This window comes from Dromiciops gliroides, chromosome 3 (genome assembly GCF_019393635.1).
Source record: "Dromiciops gliroides isolate mDroGli1 chromosome 3, mDroGli1.pri, whole genome shotgun sequence".
Classification (NCBI taxonomy): Eukaryota; Metazoa; Chordata; class Mammalia; order Microbiotheria; family Microbiotheriidae; genus Dromiciops; species Dromiciops gliroides.
Window position 1 is genome coordinate 88,443,778 of NC_057863.1, and position 16,849 is coordinate 88,460,626.

Here is a 16,849-nt window from a genome sequence, read left to right on the forward strand (position 1 = left end):
TTTCTGATCCTTTCAACTGCTCTCTTTCCTTCTAAATTACATTATATTTATTAACTTTATATTTATACTGTAAATATTTTATATGTTCTTGTTCCCCCCATTTAGCACCTTAGCAACTGAGATCATCTCATTCTCTGTACTTGTATTCCCAGTGCCTGACACATAGTAGGTGCTTGTCGAGTCATTGATTGATTTTCCCCCTGATAAAATCACAGGATCATAGCTAAAGATCTGAAAGGGAGCACAGTGTGCCATTTAACCAGCCCCCCTTTTTACATATGGAGGATCGAGCCCTGGGGGAACTTAGTGACTTGTCTTTCCAAGGTCACACAGATGGGTAAGTATCATAGGTGGATTCAGACTCAGGTCCTCTGACTCTTGACCCTTTCCACCATATATACTTCTTCCTTAGTTACAGGTCCTTGTTAACATTTTCCCATAGTTACATGGGAATAATTATATGCTTTCTGATACTGTGTGAAGGGCCAAAATGCTCAGAAGCCCCAAGTAGCTTCTAATGAGGAGGAATAGCATTTAATCAGAAGTCAGAAAGAATCATAAAAGATAGCAGATAGGAAATTAGAAATGATACCTCTGCACAGGCTTCATCCTCCAGCCAATCGACCTTCCCTGGAGGCTTCTGTCTCAGCGGGGGTAGTGGGACCTTTTCCTCCTGGTGTTTCTCAGCTTTGGCACCTTCTTTCCCCGCATCACTCTCTTCCAATCCCTCATTATCAAGGTCACTTTCATCTGGAAGGCAGACAGTGGATCAGTAGAGAGAACAGAACAGATGGGCACGGTGGAGGCTGCTGGGCTTAAGCTGGTTTCCCAGAGCTGCCAGCTTGCTGTTACTCTTAGTTCCACAACTGGCATTCCATCACTTTCATATCCAAAGTAAACAGCACATCTTCACATTTAAAGGCTCTCCCCCACTATGCCCTTGTCTCCATCTCTCTCTGCTCTTCTGATCTGCTTCAAAGGGTTGTGAAGACTATGTTCTTTATAAACCTTGATGCACTTAATAAATGTGAGTTATTTCTTCTTCATTGATTATTATTTACCATCATCATCATCTGCCCCTGGAATGTGAGAACTAGAAAATGTCATAGGATCACTGAGCTTAACCTTTCATTTTGCCAATGAAAAACCAGAGCACCAGAACAACTAAGATTTGCTCCGATCACCCAAGTTTGAAGTAGGGAAACTGGTCCTCTGTCACCAAGTCCAATACTCCCCCCCCCCCAAGATTCCACCAGTGCTTCTCTCATATTAATCAATCAATTAATTAAAGTTGATTAAGTACCTGCTCTGTGCAAGCACAATTAATTTTAGTATTTCATACTATTAATTAGCTATAATTAATTATTAATTGCTACAATCTTAATTTGCCTCAAGTTTTCTCCGTCTGGAGGTGGAGAAGGAAATGGCCAACCACTCCAATATCTTTGCCAAGAAAACCCTAAATGAGGTCACGAAGAGTCAGGCACGACTGAAAAATGGCTAAACAAATACTATTAATTAATTACTACCCTATTAATTTTGGTCTTCCTTATTAGTATTCCTATAATTATTGCTATCATTATTATTATCGTCATTATCAGCTATAGGAGTAGTAGCAGAAGAGGTTAGAAAACAAATAGTTTAACAAAGAAGGAAGCCAAAGTCTGGAACCTATTTGAGGGCATGCAGAAAAATTAGCCGCAGTCAATTCTTATGCTTTTTCGATAGATGAATGTCAGCCCTAACCCATAGTCAGTGAAATCAGTTTGCTATAAGCTTCTACTTGGTTGGCTGCTACTATTTTTTTTTTTTTGCTTGCTAACAATAATAGTTAGCATTTGCAAACTACTTTACAACATTACCTCATCTGATTCTCACAACAACCCTGGGAAGTAGGTGCTATTGTTACCCCCAGTTTACAGATGAGCAAACTGAGGTTGACCAGTTAAGTGACTTGCACAGGGTCACAGGCTAGTGTAACGATTGGAATGACACCACCTGCTGGAGACCTACTGTAGAAAAGCTCCCCCATGAGGTGAAGGTCTTTGAGGGCAAGACCATGCATCTTTTCTTTGGCGTCAGGAAGTGACGTTTGCTTGTGGAGGAAGAAGAGGAGCCTGGCGCTCTGACTCAGGCTCTTTCCTGAGACTCCAGTGGAGAAGGGAGCGAGAAATGAGCTCTCCCTTTAATAGATAGATGAATTAGGCCTTTCTCTCTCTTCTACCAAATTCTTATTCTCCTTAATAAATGCTTAAAAGTCTAACTCTTGCTAAAGCTTATAATTTATTGGCGACCACTCATTAGATATTTTAGCCAGACTAGCTAGAATTTTTAGCCTTAACTCGTAGTAAGTATCTCTGGCTGGATTTGAACTCACACCCTCCTTGACTTTCAACCTAGTGCTTCAGCCACTGCACCACCAACCACTGTATGTGGCATAGTTGAGAGAACTCTGAATTTGGAGGCAGAGAGGAGGATTGAATCCCAACTTTGCCATTAGCTACTTTGCAACTTTGGGCAAGAGCACTTCATTTAACTGGGCCTCAGTTTCTTCATCTGTAAAATGAGGGGATAGATCAGATAATCTCTGAGGTCCCGTCTGGCTCTCAACCCTAAGATATTATTACTGTGTAGAATCTCTGAATTACACTGTTACCTTTTTTTTTTATCTGCAGGAAGGATCTGAGTCAACAGATGACTGAAGCACAGTTAACAAATCTTTCAACAGTGGTTTAAAGGGTCCTGCAGCGATTTTCATCACTTACTCAAGGTAGATTTATAGATGAAATAATCTGGCAAACGTACCGTCATTTGGAGCCAACCTTCAGCACACCCTCCACTCACAGGGGGTTGAGCCTTAAAACATTGTGGGGGTTGTCCTTCAGACCCGAGGCCGTCCTAAGGTAGCTGTGCTGACTTTCTGATGATGTTTCTCATTTCCTCTTGTCTCCCTGTCTCCTCTTCTGAGCATCCCCTCCTTGTCTGTCCTCATCCTCATTCGGCAGCCTGGACTCTATCGGCTTGAGCCTGGTATCTGTTTGTTATTGCCCCATTCCTACCCCTGCTCTCCAATCCCACTTTGGAAGCTAGTTTGGCTTGCCATTAGCACCAAAGACTAGGTCTGACTAGGGTTCGGCTCTCTCTGAAATATGATAGAGCTCGGGGACATTTTCAGACCACTTTGTTCCAGCTCTCTAGCCATCTCTAGTCTTTGCAGTCCTGCTGGGGGGGGGGGGGGGGGGGGGGGGGGCGGGGAGGGCGCATCTCCAGTCACCCTGATCTATATCTTGCCACTGGACCCAGATTGTCTCCAGAGGAGAAGTGAGGCTGGTGACTTTGCACAGTTTCTGCTTCACTTTCAATTCACTTGCAAGTCAAGACATCACCTTCTGATGTCATTGGGAACTGCTTCAAGAATGAAGGCTGAACAACCACCACTAAGAGCTTTTGCCGACCAGAGAAACATCCTCTCTGGAGCCCTACTTTCCAGACTGGTGACAATTGTTCCTATGTAATTATTTTATTTTTTTATTTTTGCAGGAGCAATGGTGGGTTAAGTGACTTGCCCAGGGTCCACACAGCTAGTAAATGTCAAGTGTCTGAGGCTGGATTTTGAACTCAGATCCTCCTGAATCCAGGGCTGGCACTTATCCCTGCACCACCTAGCTGCCCCCTGAGTAATTATTTAAGGAAAAAATATAGTCCTCTTCACTTCACTCCTGATTCTCCAGTCATGTCCACTGTAGACTTCCTGAGAATCTCCCCATGCCCCCAATCCAGTTTTTAATCGTGATTAAATCATCTCTGTCATTGTTTCTGGATGATTGTTGGGAGTACATCAGTCTACTTCCCTAGCATCCCACTCACCATTCTCATAACTTTCCAGACCAAAGTATCTCTCTTGCCTACCATGGCCCTTTTGGTGTTTGACTCCTTCCATAGATGTAACCTCCTTGAGGGCAGGGACTGTCTTTTAAAAAATGTGTATTTCTAGCACAGCACAGTGCTTGGCACATAGGAAGCACATAATAAAGGGCTTTTGGTCTGAGAAGACTCCATGGAGATGGGGTGGTTTCAGGACCATCTCTAGCAAAGCCCTAGAATAGGCATAACCGTCCCCCCGCGCGCCCCCCAGCCCTGTGATCTATGAATTAACTTGTTCATACTGGTCCTCTGATATTTCACCTGGTGCCAGGCCAGAATCTCCAGAGCTTTCGTGGTGAAAAAACGTGGCCCAAACCAGTCCTCTTGTAAACACAGAGAGGAAGTAAAATGGTGACCAAATGACCCCTCACCTCATTCAATTTTCTTCCAAGTGAGACCAGGGAGAGAGGTCTGTCCAGTGGCAGATTGCTATAGGTGGGACTGAACAAATAGCTTAATCTGTCGCTGGATTTTTTTTTTAGTAAACATCACCACCTGTTTCATTTGCTTGCGCTTAATCACAACAGGCTGACCCAGGATGTTGGAAACAAAAGACAAGGCCTTGTATCACTATATCACACCAAAAAAAAAAAAATCCAAAAGAACGTCCTTGATGTAGGAGTGGAAGGAGAGGGGGACTGAGGTGAACTTAGGTGAGTTTCCACTGATGTAAAAGGTGCTTTTTGCCTCATGGGGCTTCTCGTCTTCCAATTAGGCAGAAGTGATGTGTTGGAGCAGATAAACTGGGGGCTGGTATGAAGTCTATCTCTCTTTCCTTCCTGGCCTCTTCATCCTCCCTTGACTTCTTCCAACAGTTAGGCAAGTCCTAATAGCTCCTCTCCACTTAGGGTTAAAGTGATGGGATAGTTCATTGTGTGTTCCTTCCCTAAGGAACGGTAGTGGACTATTGGGGTACCCTGTGATTCTACAGAAATGGCCATTGAGATCATCACAGTGAAGGGCAGGGAACCCTTTGTTTAAGGGAAAGTTAAGAATGAAAGAAAAGAGGGTACTTTTTTTATGGAGCAATGAGGGTTAAGTAACTTGCCCAGGGTCACAGAGTAAGTGTCAAGTGTCTGAGGCTGGATTTGAACTCAGGTCCTCCTGAATTCAGGGCTTGTGCTTTATCCACTGTGCCACCTAGCTGCCCCAAAAAGAGGGTACTCTTCATGAAAAGGTAAGATCAATTAGTAATCTGCATCAAATATGTTCTCATATTAAACGTGCCATTTATCAGTTAAAAAGAAAAGTTATCTCCTCCTGAAATTTCTTACAAATGGATTCCTCGCTGGGGTCCCAGAAATTCAAGACAGAGTTCTAAGGAGCTAATAGACATTAGTTATGCACTTAGATCAGAGGTGTCAAACATGTGGCCTATAGGGCAGGCAAGTACCCCCCTTCCACAGTCCCCCAACCAGATGAAAATATAGTTGGGAAATACTTAATAAAATAAGTAAAAATACAATAAAACATCAATAACACTACATTTGGGGGGGGCGGGGCAATGAGGGTTATGTGACTTGCCCAGGGTCACACAGCTAGTAAGTGTCAAGTGTCTGAAGTCGGATTTAAACTCAAATCCTCCTGAATCCAGACCAGTGCTTTATGCACTGCGCCATCTAGCTGCCCCCCAAATAACACTACATTTTAAAACTAAGGCAACATATGCCAGCAGAGCTCCTTATGTATGTACGGATTGGTGGTCCTGCTTCTATTTGTTTGACACCACTGATTTAGATCACAGAATCTTTGAGATGGGAGGGATCATTGGTATGCTGAGCCAGCTGAAGGACTGGTTTTTGAAAGCTAATAGTTGGGGGCGGCTAGGTGGTGCAGGTGGATAAAGCACTGGCCCTGGATTCAGGAGTACCTGAGTTCAAATCCGGCCTCAGACACTTGACATGACTAGCTGTGTGACTCTGGGCAAGTCACTGAACCCCCATTGCCCCGCAAAAAAATAAAGAGAGAGAGCTAATAGTTAAGTTTTCAGTGAGAGCATTTACACTTCAGAAAACCAAGCAAATGCTAAAAGTCAGGGCTGAATAGATTGTTTTGTTGATTTTCTAGACTTAAGAAAGTGAAGGAGAAATGTTAATAATGCTGATTTAACTTAAGAGTGTGTCCGTTGAAAAGGAGAAACATTTTCCCCACATATACCACTGGATGGAATTCTGAGGATTATCTAACTCAACCCACTTTGGTCCAAAAATTCCCTCTATGATCTTCTTAACAAGCCTCCACTTGACCTCCACTGAAGAGGAATCACTACCTTTCAAAGCAGCCTATTCCATTCTGGGACAATTCTTAATGGATGTGCCTGTCCTGGAGTCTGGAAGACCCAAGTTCAAATCTGGCCTCAGACACTTACTAGCTGTTGTGACGCTGGGCAAGTCACTTAACCCTGTGTGCCTCAGTTTCCTCATCTGTAAAATGAGCTGCAGAAGGAAATGATATCGCTCCAGTATCTTTGCCAAAAAAACCCCAAATGGGGCCACAAAGAGTTGAACATGACTGAAAGGACTGAACAACAAGAACAAAAGGAAGTTTTTCCTTACAGCGATCCCTAATCATCCTCTTTGCAATTTCCTCCATTATTTCTTGTTCTGTTTTCTATGGGCAAGTAGAATAATTCTAATCTCTCTACACAGCAATAGTCCTTCAAATCCTTGAAGACAGCTATAGTGTCTTCTTTTCTCCAGGTTAAACATTCCCAATTCTTTTCCAGTGATCTTCACGTGGCTTGGCATAGCATCCCGTCATCATCCTAGTCACCCCTCTGCATGTACTTCAGCCTGTCCATGTTCTTCCTAAAATGGAACACCCCGAATTGGGTACCAGTTCTCCAGATATTATCTAGCCAACCAGCCTACCTGGTTTCTAAGATTCTGGGCTTTCTTTGTGGAGTGGTATGGGCCAGCAGCTCTACAAATAGGTACTACCAGTGGTAGAAACCACACTGGCCTAAGAGTCAAGACTAGCTCTCATTCAAGTTCCTCCACTTAACCAGCTATGGTAGACCACGGACAACTCATGATGAATGGTCTTTCCTGATAATCTTTTGTCTTTGACTATAATCCTTCCATTCATCCCAATCTTTGACATCTCAGCAAATCTTAATAAAAAAAATGGACATTTGGACAGCTAGGTGGCACAGTGGATAGAGTCACCAGCCTGGAGTCAGGAGGACCTGAGTTCAAATCTGGCCTCAACAAATGACACTTACTAGCTGTGTGACCCTGGGCAAGTCACTTAACCCCAATTGCCTCACCAAAAAGCCCAAAACCAACCAAACCAAAATCAAAAAAAAAAAAAATGGGCTTTTTTCTCTTAAAGTTTGTGGAGATGAGCAAATTAAATTCTTTTCCCTTCAAGGTTCCTCTTTCCAGCATTCCCCACAATTAATGTTTATTTTTATTAATCTTTATGATACTCTAGACTCTTTCGTCTTTCCCCTAGAGATACTATTGTACCTGGTCTTGTACTTTCCTTCCCCTTAGTATACCTCCAGGTTTCACTCGACATTTTTTCCACCAAAGTCACTACCGCGATAGCAACTTCTGAAACATTCAACACGTCATTCTGCCACACATATAGATTGTTAGAACTGGCAAGAACATCAGAGGCCATTAATTTCACAAATGAGTCACTCAGATTCCAGATCCTTAGGCTTTATTTTGGGAAATGCCATTAAAAGAAGGTACAGGCCCAAATATATTTGAAAAAAAAAACTAGCCCTAAGTTCACCACAAACCTTCATCCGCCAGTTGTTCTTTCTGAATCCAGAAAGGAGAGACTGAAGGGTAAACAGGCAGGAGGATGGTATTTGATGGTACAGCTGAGAGATCCTGTTGCCTACCTGATGTGATTTGGCAAGTAAAGCCGCTTGTCCTGGAACAACCTAGGGTCCCTGATAAACCCTGAAATAATGGAGCATATCAGTTATCTGGCTGGGGTAACCATTTGAACAGTGTGAAGTGGGTGGGAGGGAATGCTCAGAGGAATCCTTATCACTTTGGCCAGTTCCCCAATGATCTGGTTAGATTACCGGCAGTGAGAGAGAAATCTGGACCCAGCATCCTTAGCATCCCAGTGAACCACAAAGACAGCGAGGGCCCAAGGGGAAAAGAGGTCACTTCTCTGTTAAACCCAAACTATCTTTGCCTTCTGGGGGAGATTCTAGGCCAGTGGTGTCACGATCAAATAAAAACACCTGCAGATAGCAAGTCACCTTAGAAACCACATATTAACATTGTCTATGAAGATTTCATGAAGGTTAAATAGATGTGACTACCTAGAACCCAGGGCCTGGCACTTAAATATATTTATCCCCAAGGTTACAACCTAGCTACCACTTCCTTGGAAGGCAGCTGTCCTCTTTTCACTCAAACATAGCTTATATGGCAAGAGAAAAAATTATTCTCTGGTGATTTTTGAGCATCTAAGGGAAGTTGTATATAGTTCGTGCTAAGGTCAGTTGATAAAGTGTGACCTTGGTTGTTTGTCCAACAGTTTGTACCAAAGGAAGGAAAGGATAAAGCCCCCCTACACTCACAGCAATGTCACATAACTGTTTCCCCTCCCCCAATCCCCCTTCTCTTCATTCATTCATTCATTCATTCGTTCATTCATTCATTTCACTTCATTCATTCATTCAGTTTGTTCATTCATTGCTCATTTATGTATGTATGTATGTATCGATTTGTTTATTCCTTTATTTATTTGCAATGAGAATGAGCTTCTTTCAGGGTTTCCACCTCACTTTGGAGCCATTTCCACTGGGGAATTGACAACCTTTATAACGGGGGTCCCCAAACTTTTCTGGCAAGGGGAAAGAAGTGACTTCTTACTTCCTTGAAGCTCTGAGATCACCTCAGAGCAGGGGGAGAGGTTGCTCATAGGGACGTGTCCAAATGGGCTGTTAAGAATGATGGTGGTAAAGTCCATCGATGTGGTGGGCTGGATGGAGGAGGGTGCCAAAGGCAGCTGTATTTCCTTGGCAGTTGGTGGACAGTGGACTCACTGGGGGAGTTGGTTAGATTTTTTTTTTGGTGAGGCAATTGGGGTTAAGTGACTTGCCCAGGTCACACAGCTAGTAAGTGTTAAGTTGTCATGAGGTCGGATTTGAACTCAGATACTCCTGAATCCAGGGCTGGTGCTCTATCCACCGAGCCACCAGCTGCCCCAAGTTGGTAGATTTTGATCTACTGGTTTGGTACCCCTAATTTAAAGCAAAATTGACCCATACTTAGATATGGGCAGTAATATTGTTTCCTTAAGGTTTTTTTTGTTTTGTTTTTTGGCTGAGGCAATTGGGTTAAGTGACTTGCCTAGGGTCGCACAGCTAGTAAGTGTTAAGTGTCTGAGTTTCAGATTTGAACTCAGGTCCTTCCTGACTCCAGGACCACTGCTCTATCCACTGTACCCCTAGCTGCCCCTGTTTCCTTAAGTTTTAATAGAGGATTATATATGGAAGAGAACAGTAGAGATCAACTAGACTAACCTGGTTGATTTCAGATGAGGAAGTTGAACGCTATAGGGTTCAATGACATGCCTAAAGTCACCAATGGTTAAGTAGAAGAGCTGGAATTTGAACCCTGGTCCTCAACTCAACTTTAGAATACTTGGGACATAAGGGCCCAACTAGGTGGCACCATAGTGCACCAGAGCACTGGGAACTGGAGTCAGAAGACCTGAGTTCAAATCTGCCTCAGACAACCTACTAGCTGTGTGACCCTGGTTAAGTCACTTAACCCTGTTTGCTTAGTTCCCTCACCTGTAAATAAGCTGGAGAAGGAAAATGACAAACTGTTCTAGTAATCTCTGCAAAGAAAACCCACAAATGGGGTCACAAGACACAACCAAAATGACTCAACAACAATGGGATATTAGGGTTGGGTTTATCCTACCTCCCCTCACTCACCAATCTTATCACTGACCTGAACACTGGAGCTTGTACAAAGTGCCCGTTGTCCAATTTTGAAAAAGGCTGAGGAGGTACCTCTTGGCTGAATATCCTGGACGGATCTGTTGTTCAGTCTGGCTATCCTGCTTACTTAGGAAATGTAAGTATGGTTGCCAACCCCGGTCCCTTCTGATCCTTCTGCGGGAATAACAGACAAGAGACAACTCATCTGTTAGGGGCTCAGAGGCCTCATGCAGCTGATAACAGTTGGGTTCACAGATCCCTCATCAATAATCTTGGGAAACTCCCCAGAGATGCCTGAAGGCAACAAGAGTGATCTCTCCGCCAACCAGCACAAAAAAAAAATAAAAAAAAAAACAACAAACTGAGAAACTGCAGGCTGAAACTTCTTCAAGGCCCAGCAAATTTGGAGTTGGAGGGAGTCTGAAAGGGATGACGAACACCAGATCCTGAGTTAAGATAGAACATCAGAGAGTGAATAAAACTCCTTGGAAGAAAATACGTGACTTAACGCACTCTATGGAAATTATTTCCTAAGTGTAAATAGAGGTTCTTTTAGTCCGACTCATGTACCACCCCATTTAATTTATAGGAGGGGTGGGAGAAGCTCTTACTGACTGTGTCTCACCTCCATCACTTACTGTGCCATCCTGGATGATTTGCTTAAAATGCCTCAGTTTCTTCATCTGTCAGATGTCTGTCTACCTCACAGGGTTATTATGAGGAACAGTTCAGCAAATGTGAAAGTGTTATTCTGTACTTCAACCCAGTTGTTGTTATATTTATGAAATTAATAATGGGATATTTTTTCTTTTGGGTCTGTTTCTTTTACAATGTGACTAATATTGAAATGTTTTACATGATGCCCATCTATAACCTATATCAAATTGCTTACCATTCTAGAGTAGGAGGAGGGGAGAGAGGGAGGAAGATAATTTGGAACTCAAAATGTTTTTTAATGAATATTACAAATTGTCTCTGCACATAATCAGGAAAAATAAAATATTGTTTAAAAATTAATCAAGCCATACTCCAAGCCCGTGTACGCATAGCTCAGAATCCTTTCCCTGAAATCACAGCTCACTTAATTTTCTTTTCTCTAGGCTAACCATTCTCAGTTTCCTCAATTGATCCTTACATGGTATAATTTCGAGGCTTCTGACTAGCCTTTCTGATATCCCCTAAAAGTTTCCTGCTTTTCAATGTTGCTCCTAAATTATGGCATCAAAAAGTGAATACAATAATACAGATGTAGCATAAGCAGGACAGAGTACAACTTGACCACCACTTCCATAGTCTTACCAGCCCATGCCTCTCTATTCAGCCAAAAATAAATGAGCTCTTTGGGTTCCTGTATCTCACTGCTGGTTCATATTGCAGAGTGCTGAGACCCCAAGATCGTTTTCAGACAAACTATCTCCCACCTGGCATTCGTAAAGTTGATTTAAAAAAACCAACAAACCCTAATTCAAGTGTGAGATCTTACAATGACTTTTATTAACTTAAATCTTTTTAGACTTGGCCCAATGTTTTATTTATTTAATTTTTTTTTTGTTTTATTTTTTGGTGAGGCGATGAGGGTTAAGTGACTTGCCCAGGGTCACACAGCTAGTAAGTGTCAAGTGTCTGAGGCAGATTTGAACTCAGGTACTCCTGAATCCAGGGCCGGTGCTTTATCCACTGCACCACCTAGCTGCCCCCGCCGCCCCCTTTTTAAATTTTATTTTTTAAAATTTTATTGGCCCAATGTTTTAGCCTGACATGATCTTTTTGGACCCTGCCTCTGTCATCCAAGTGTTAGCTCCTCTTCCCAGCTTGGTGTTATCTGCTAACTTGATGAGCATGCCCTTGGTACTTTTAGGCAAGTTGTCAATGTTAGATGACTTGGGGCCAAATTCAGATCCCAGGAGCACCCCCACCAAAGATCTCCTTCCATGCTAACATTGAACCTTTAATGACTATCATTGGATGTGGCCATTTTCTCCATTTCCAAATCTCCCAAGCCATAGTATCGGCTAGCCCACATCTCCTGGATTTTCCATAGAAATAGGAGAAACTCTGTGAAGGGCTTTGCTCAGATTCCTTCTTTTAAATTTTGTTTTTCCAAACCCTGAATCCACTATTATGGAAGGAGAGAGATTGTGAAACAGCTTCCAACTGGAGGGTTCTCCAAAGTCGAGGCTCTGAGCTATATGACTTAACCTAATAAAGTAATTTGCTAGGGATACACCAAGCTGGGAAGGTGAGAGGAGAAAGGTAGTTAGTTGTCTGTTTGCTTAGGTGCCAAGCTGGCTTAATTAGATTGTGAAAAACCAGTGCTGACCTTGGGCTTTAATTATGCTGCTTGGTGGAACCAATTCACACCTTGAAACTATAAACCCATTTGTGCTAGGGGAACAGGAGAAGCTTTCTGGTTGCCAGCTTCCAGCCAGACGAGAAAGCTTCTGCCATTTAGCTGATGAGAAACTGTCTGCCTGTAGTTTGTCTTAGGAAGAGGTGTTTGTAAAAATGTCCTGATCTGTGGCTACAGCACGGAAAGGTCCCTGATGGTAGATTCTTGCCTGAAGGAGAAAGAAGGTGTGAATTTAGGATCGATGTAAGGAAAACCACCTCATAATCGGCACTATCCAAAAGCAGAATGGGATATTGGGGCGTAGTGGGCTCCCCCTCATTAAGGATCTTCATGGAAATGCAGAATGAACACTTCTCGGGTATATGTATACGGTACAAGGAATTCTTTTTTGGTATTTTTAAAAAATCATAAAAGTATTTTATTATTTTTCAGTTACATGTAGAGATAGTTTTCAGTATTTGTTTTTATAAGATTTCTAGTTCCAAATTTTTCTTCCTCCCCCCTCTCCAAGACAGCAAACCAATCTGATATAGGTTACATATGTACAATCCCATTAGACATATTTCTGCATTAGTCATATTGTGAAAGAAGAATTAGGACACAAGGGAAAAACCTCAAAAAAAGGAATTCTTCTCAGATGTGGGCTGATGTCTACACCAGCTTCTGAGCTCCCTCCCAACTCTACCATCTTGTGAATGAGGAACATGGAACTTGTAAAAAAAACCCCAAAACTCAAAGCAAGTGGGGTCGAACAAGGTTGTTTTTACACATAGATGGTGTGGACAGCCACCTATGTGATCACCTATGTGATCACCTATGTGATATTATCTGAGAGAGTGGAAGAAGGCACAAAAAACCTGAACCCCCACCCCAACACACACATAAGATGATGGGTTTAGAGGAAAGAACACTGCCAACTCTGTTACTGTCTGTGTAACCTTGAATAAGTCACTCATCTATTCCGGGCCCCAGTTTCCCATATCAGCAAAAGCAAGGCCTTGGCCTAGATCAGAGATTCTGATTGAGTGGTCCATGCGATAGATTTCAGGGGGCTTGTGAATTTAGATGGGAAAACAATTTATACTTTTATTTTCATTAAAGTTTAAACTGAAATTTGTTAATTTCTTCAACTATGGATGTAGGTAACAGACATCATTCTGAGAATGGGTGCAGTCACCATGCATTTATGAAGTGCTGACTATGTGAGGCACTGTGCCAGGCACTGGACTTCCCCAGACTGTCAAAGCGGTTCAGGACACAGAAGAAGATTAAGGATCCCTCAACGAGATGATCTCTAAGGTCCCTTCCGGATTTTATGAGCTTTGAAATCCTGAAGGGAGCCATGCAGGCAGGGAGACCCCTCCTATCTTTCTCAGCTCTTCACACCATGAAAGGCTGGTGAGAGACCTTAAGAGCTTCAAAAACACAGGCATAGAAGGTGTGGGGGTGAGGCGAGCATGGACTCAACCTTAGCCCACATATGTCCACTGTAGATGGAAATGCTACAGAGATAGGGGAGTGGGAGGTGATAACAGCTATCAGACTAAGAAACCTAGAGAATGGAGAACACAAGTGAAGGGGTTTGGTGGGGATGGGGAGCCAGAAGTGTCCCTGAGGAATACAGGAAGTTCGGCTGTACTAGAGACATGTCCTAGAATCAAACTGTGGTGAAGATGTGTCAGGATGTGCTGGTTGTGGGGAGAGGGACAAGGATTAGGTGACATTTACCTAGTTTTGCTCCTGTTAGTTCTATCTTGGGGTTCAGGCACAGGTCTAACTTCAAACCGCGGTCCACATTACGGGACTAAATATGAAAGCTTTGAAGTCCATGTACCTCCTTCCCACTTAGATTGTAATTCCTCAAATTGTAAGTGCTGTGTTTTACACTATGTATATTAATACCTTGCTCAATGACTTACTTTTTGCGTGAGCTTTCAAGGCATTTAACTTCTCTGGGTCTCAGTTTTTTTTTTTATCTGTAAAATGAGGGGGTTAGCCTAGGGGTCTTTTAAAATCCCTTCTAGCTCTAAATCTATGATCCTAATTAAGGATAAGCCACCAAAGGGGGCAGCTAGGTGGTGCAGTGGATAAAGCACTGACCCTGGATTCAGAAGGACTTGAGTTCAAATCTGGCCTCAGACACTTGACACTAACTGTGTGACCCTGGGAAAGTCACTTAACCCTCATTGCCCGCCCCCCCAAAAAAGGATAAGCCACCAACACAGGTAGAGATAATACATAATATAACATGATGCTGTAAATACATTGGAAAGTTTGAGAACAAATTGAAGTCCCAGGGTGGGTGACCCCGACCAATCAGGGGACATGAGGGAAGACTTTGGTGGAAGAGACAGCATTTAAGTTAAATAGCAACTTGACAGGCAAAGAGGTAAGAGGACATTAAGGCATAAGGAACACTGTGAGTAAGGGTATGGCAATATGAGATCTCAGGGTTTGTATGGGAAGGGAGGAAGGGAACAAGCATTTATTAAATACCTAATGTATGCCAGACACTGTGCTAAGCACTTTACACATATCTCATTTGATTGTCCACAATAACACTATGAGTTAAGTGCTATTGTTATCCTCATTTTATAGTTAAGGAAACTGAGGCAGAAAAAGTGAGGTGGCTTGCTCAGGGTCACAGAAGCGATAAGTGTCTTAAGGTAGATTTAAACTCGAGAGTAGGAGGAAAAGAAATATAATTCAAAGAGTGGGAGAGGGAGCAATCAGAGCCCCAGAGAAGGGGTTTAGCAGGGATTGGAGTGTGACCGGGGATTTGAAGAAGAGCAATATGAAATAAATATGAAAAATGGGGCTAGTTCAGATTACGGAGAGCCAGCCTATGGCTCTGATCACTAGAAAGTCTAAATTGCATTTGAGGATGTTTGGGATCTCAGTGCAGAGCATTGAGTAACCTTTCAAGTGTCTAGACAATTACATAGTACTAGGTGTGTACCTAGTGCCATTGAGATGCATGAAGAGACTGGAAAAAACAGCCAGTTCAATGTAGAATTCTCATGGCCCTTTCCAAAAGGCATGTAAAAACAGTAAGGGAGGGTGGGGGTGGTAGATTCAAAATGACCTTACAATTGGCTGTCTTGTTTCCCAATTCCCAACCCAAACCGGGAAGTACAGGCCTTAGAGACATCGCTAGTTAGAGATGGCTGGTTGCTAAATGTTGCTATTGCTATTTCTCCTGTTTATTCTTCTACCAGTGTTTCCCCTGGCCCATCAGGATACCACCTCTCCAGAGAGGCCTCTGTCAGTTTAAGGATGGGGATGACACACCGTATGGGTTCAGGACAAGCCCTATGTTGTTATTATTCTCATTATTTAGTATTTCTGGAGCACAGCAGAGTTGCAAAGTGCTTTATTGTACGTAGCTTGTGCAATAGCAGAGTCAACTGCCAAAAAAAGTTGGGGGAATCTCTTTTCCTGGGGGCTAGAGATCCTCAGTTGTACTTTTGCCTGAAGTGGGAGGCTGCTATTCCCCTCCTGAAGTATTGTCCAACCTTATTCCATTCAAAAACAAAAATACATTTAGTGCCTGCTGTGTAAAAAGTGCCGAGCTGGGTGCTTGGATATAAAGATGAGAGAAGAGATAGATGCTTAAGGAACTTATAGTTTAATTAGGGAGGGGAAGAATAACATGTATAACAGCTCTGATGCAAACAAGAGAGAGATCATGGCAGAAGAAAAGTCCACACAAATACGAGAAATTTAAGGAGAGAGAAATCTTCTATCTGGGGGAATCAGTGAAGACTTCATGGATACAGGGGCACCTGAGTTGGGCCTTGAAGGAAAGGAAATATTTAAACAGGCAGAAACATTAGGTGACGTTTTATGGGGAGGGGAGGAGGACTGGGGGGCAATGGCTGGTGAGGCCTGTTCCAAGGTAGAATAGACCAAGGAAGAAGTATGGTAAGCGTACAGTTTGGGCAGAGTGTAAATTCCATGAGGTGGAATCGTTATGAGATATATACTAAGAGGGGATGGGAATCAGGATGATGGAGGTCACTGAATACCAGAGGCCATAGTTTGTTTTGTTTTGTTTTTAGCAGAGTTATGTAATGAGAATGTTATATTTGGAGACTCATATGGGCAGCATGAAAGATATTAGGAAAGGAAGTGTAGTTAGAAGGAGATTGGAACGGCCCGGGTGAGAGGTGCTAAGAGCCTTCATTAGGATGGCCTGATGTAGAATTAGGAAAAAAAGGGGGGCAGTTGTGATAGATATTATGGCTCTGGGAATAACAGGACTTAGAAACTGATTGGACATTGGGATTGGAGAGGGAAATGGAAGTCAAAGATGAATCTGACGTTTTTAAGCCTGAGTGATTTGGAAAATAATGATGTGAAGAGAAATGGAAATGTTGGTAGGGAGGACTTATGGGGGAAAGATGATGAATTTAGTTTTGGGACATATGGGATTTGAAGGTAGTAATATCTATCTACCTAGTAAGAGGGACTATTATGGAAGGAAGATGATGAATTTAGTTTTGGACGTATTGAGTTGAAGGTGGAAATGATATATCAGTAAGAGATATGTAGCAGGCAGCCAGTTTTCAAAATAATTTCTCATGTGTATTTTGAGATATTAATGGAATTGATTTCATCATCCTCCTTATAAAAAGAGGGATGTACTG

At 42.6% G+C, this 16,849-nt stretch overlaps 1 protein-coding gene across 1 annotated transcript in view; it reads right to left on the reverse strand.

Annotated features, from left to right (window-relative positions):
• Positions 1–16,849, reverse strand: part of KIAA2012 (KIAA2012 ortholog) — a 167,460-nt gene that overhangs the window by 131,154 nt on the left and 19,457 nt on the right. Inside the window, 4 exon segments of the mRNA XM_043995853.1 lie at positions 593–750; positions 7,676–7,778; positions 7,780–7,841; positions 9,861–10,012. Of these exon segments, the coding sequence (XP_043851788.1) occupies positions 593–750; positions 7,676–7,778; positions 7,780–7,841; positions 9,861–10,012 (475 nt within the window).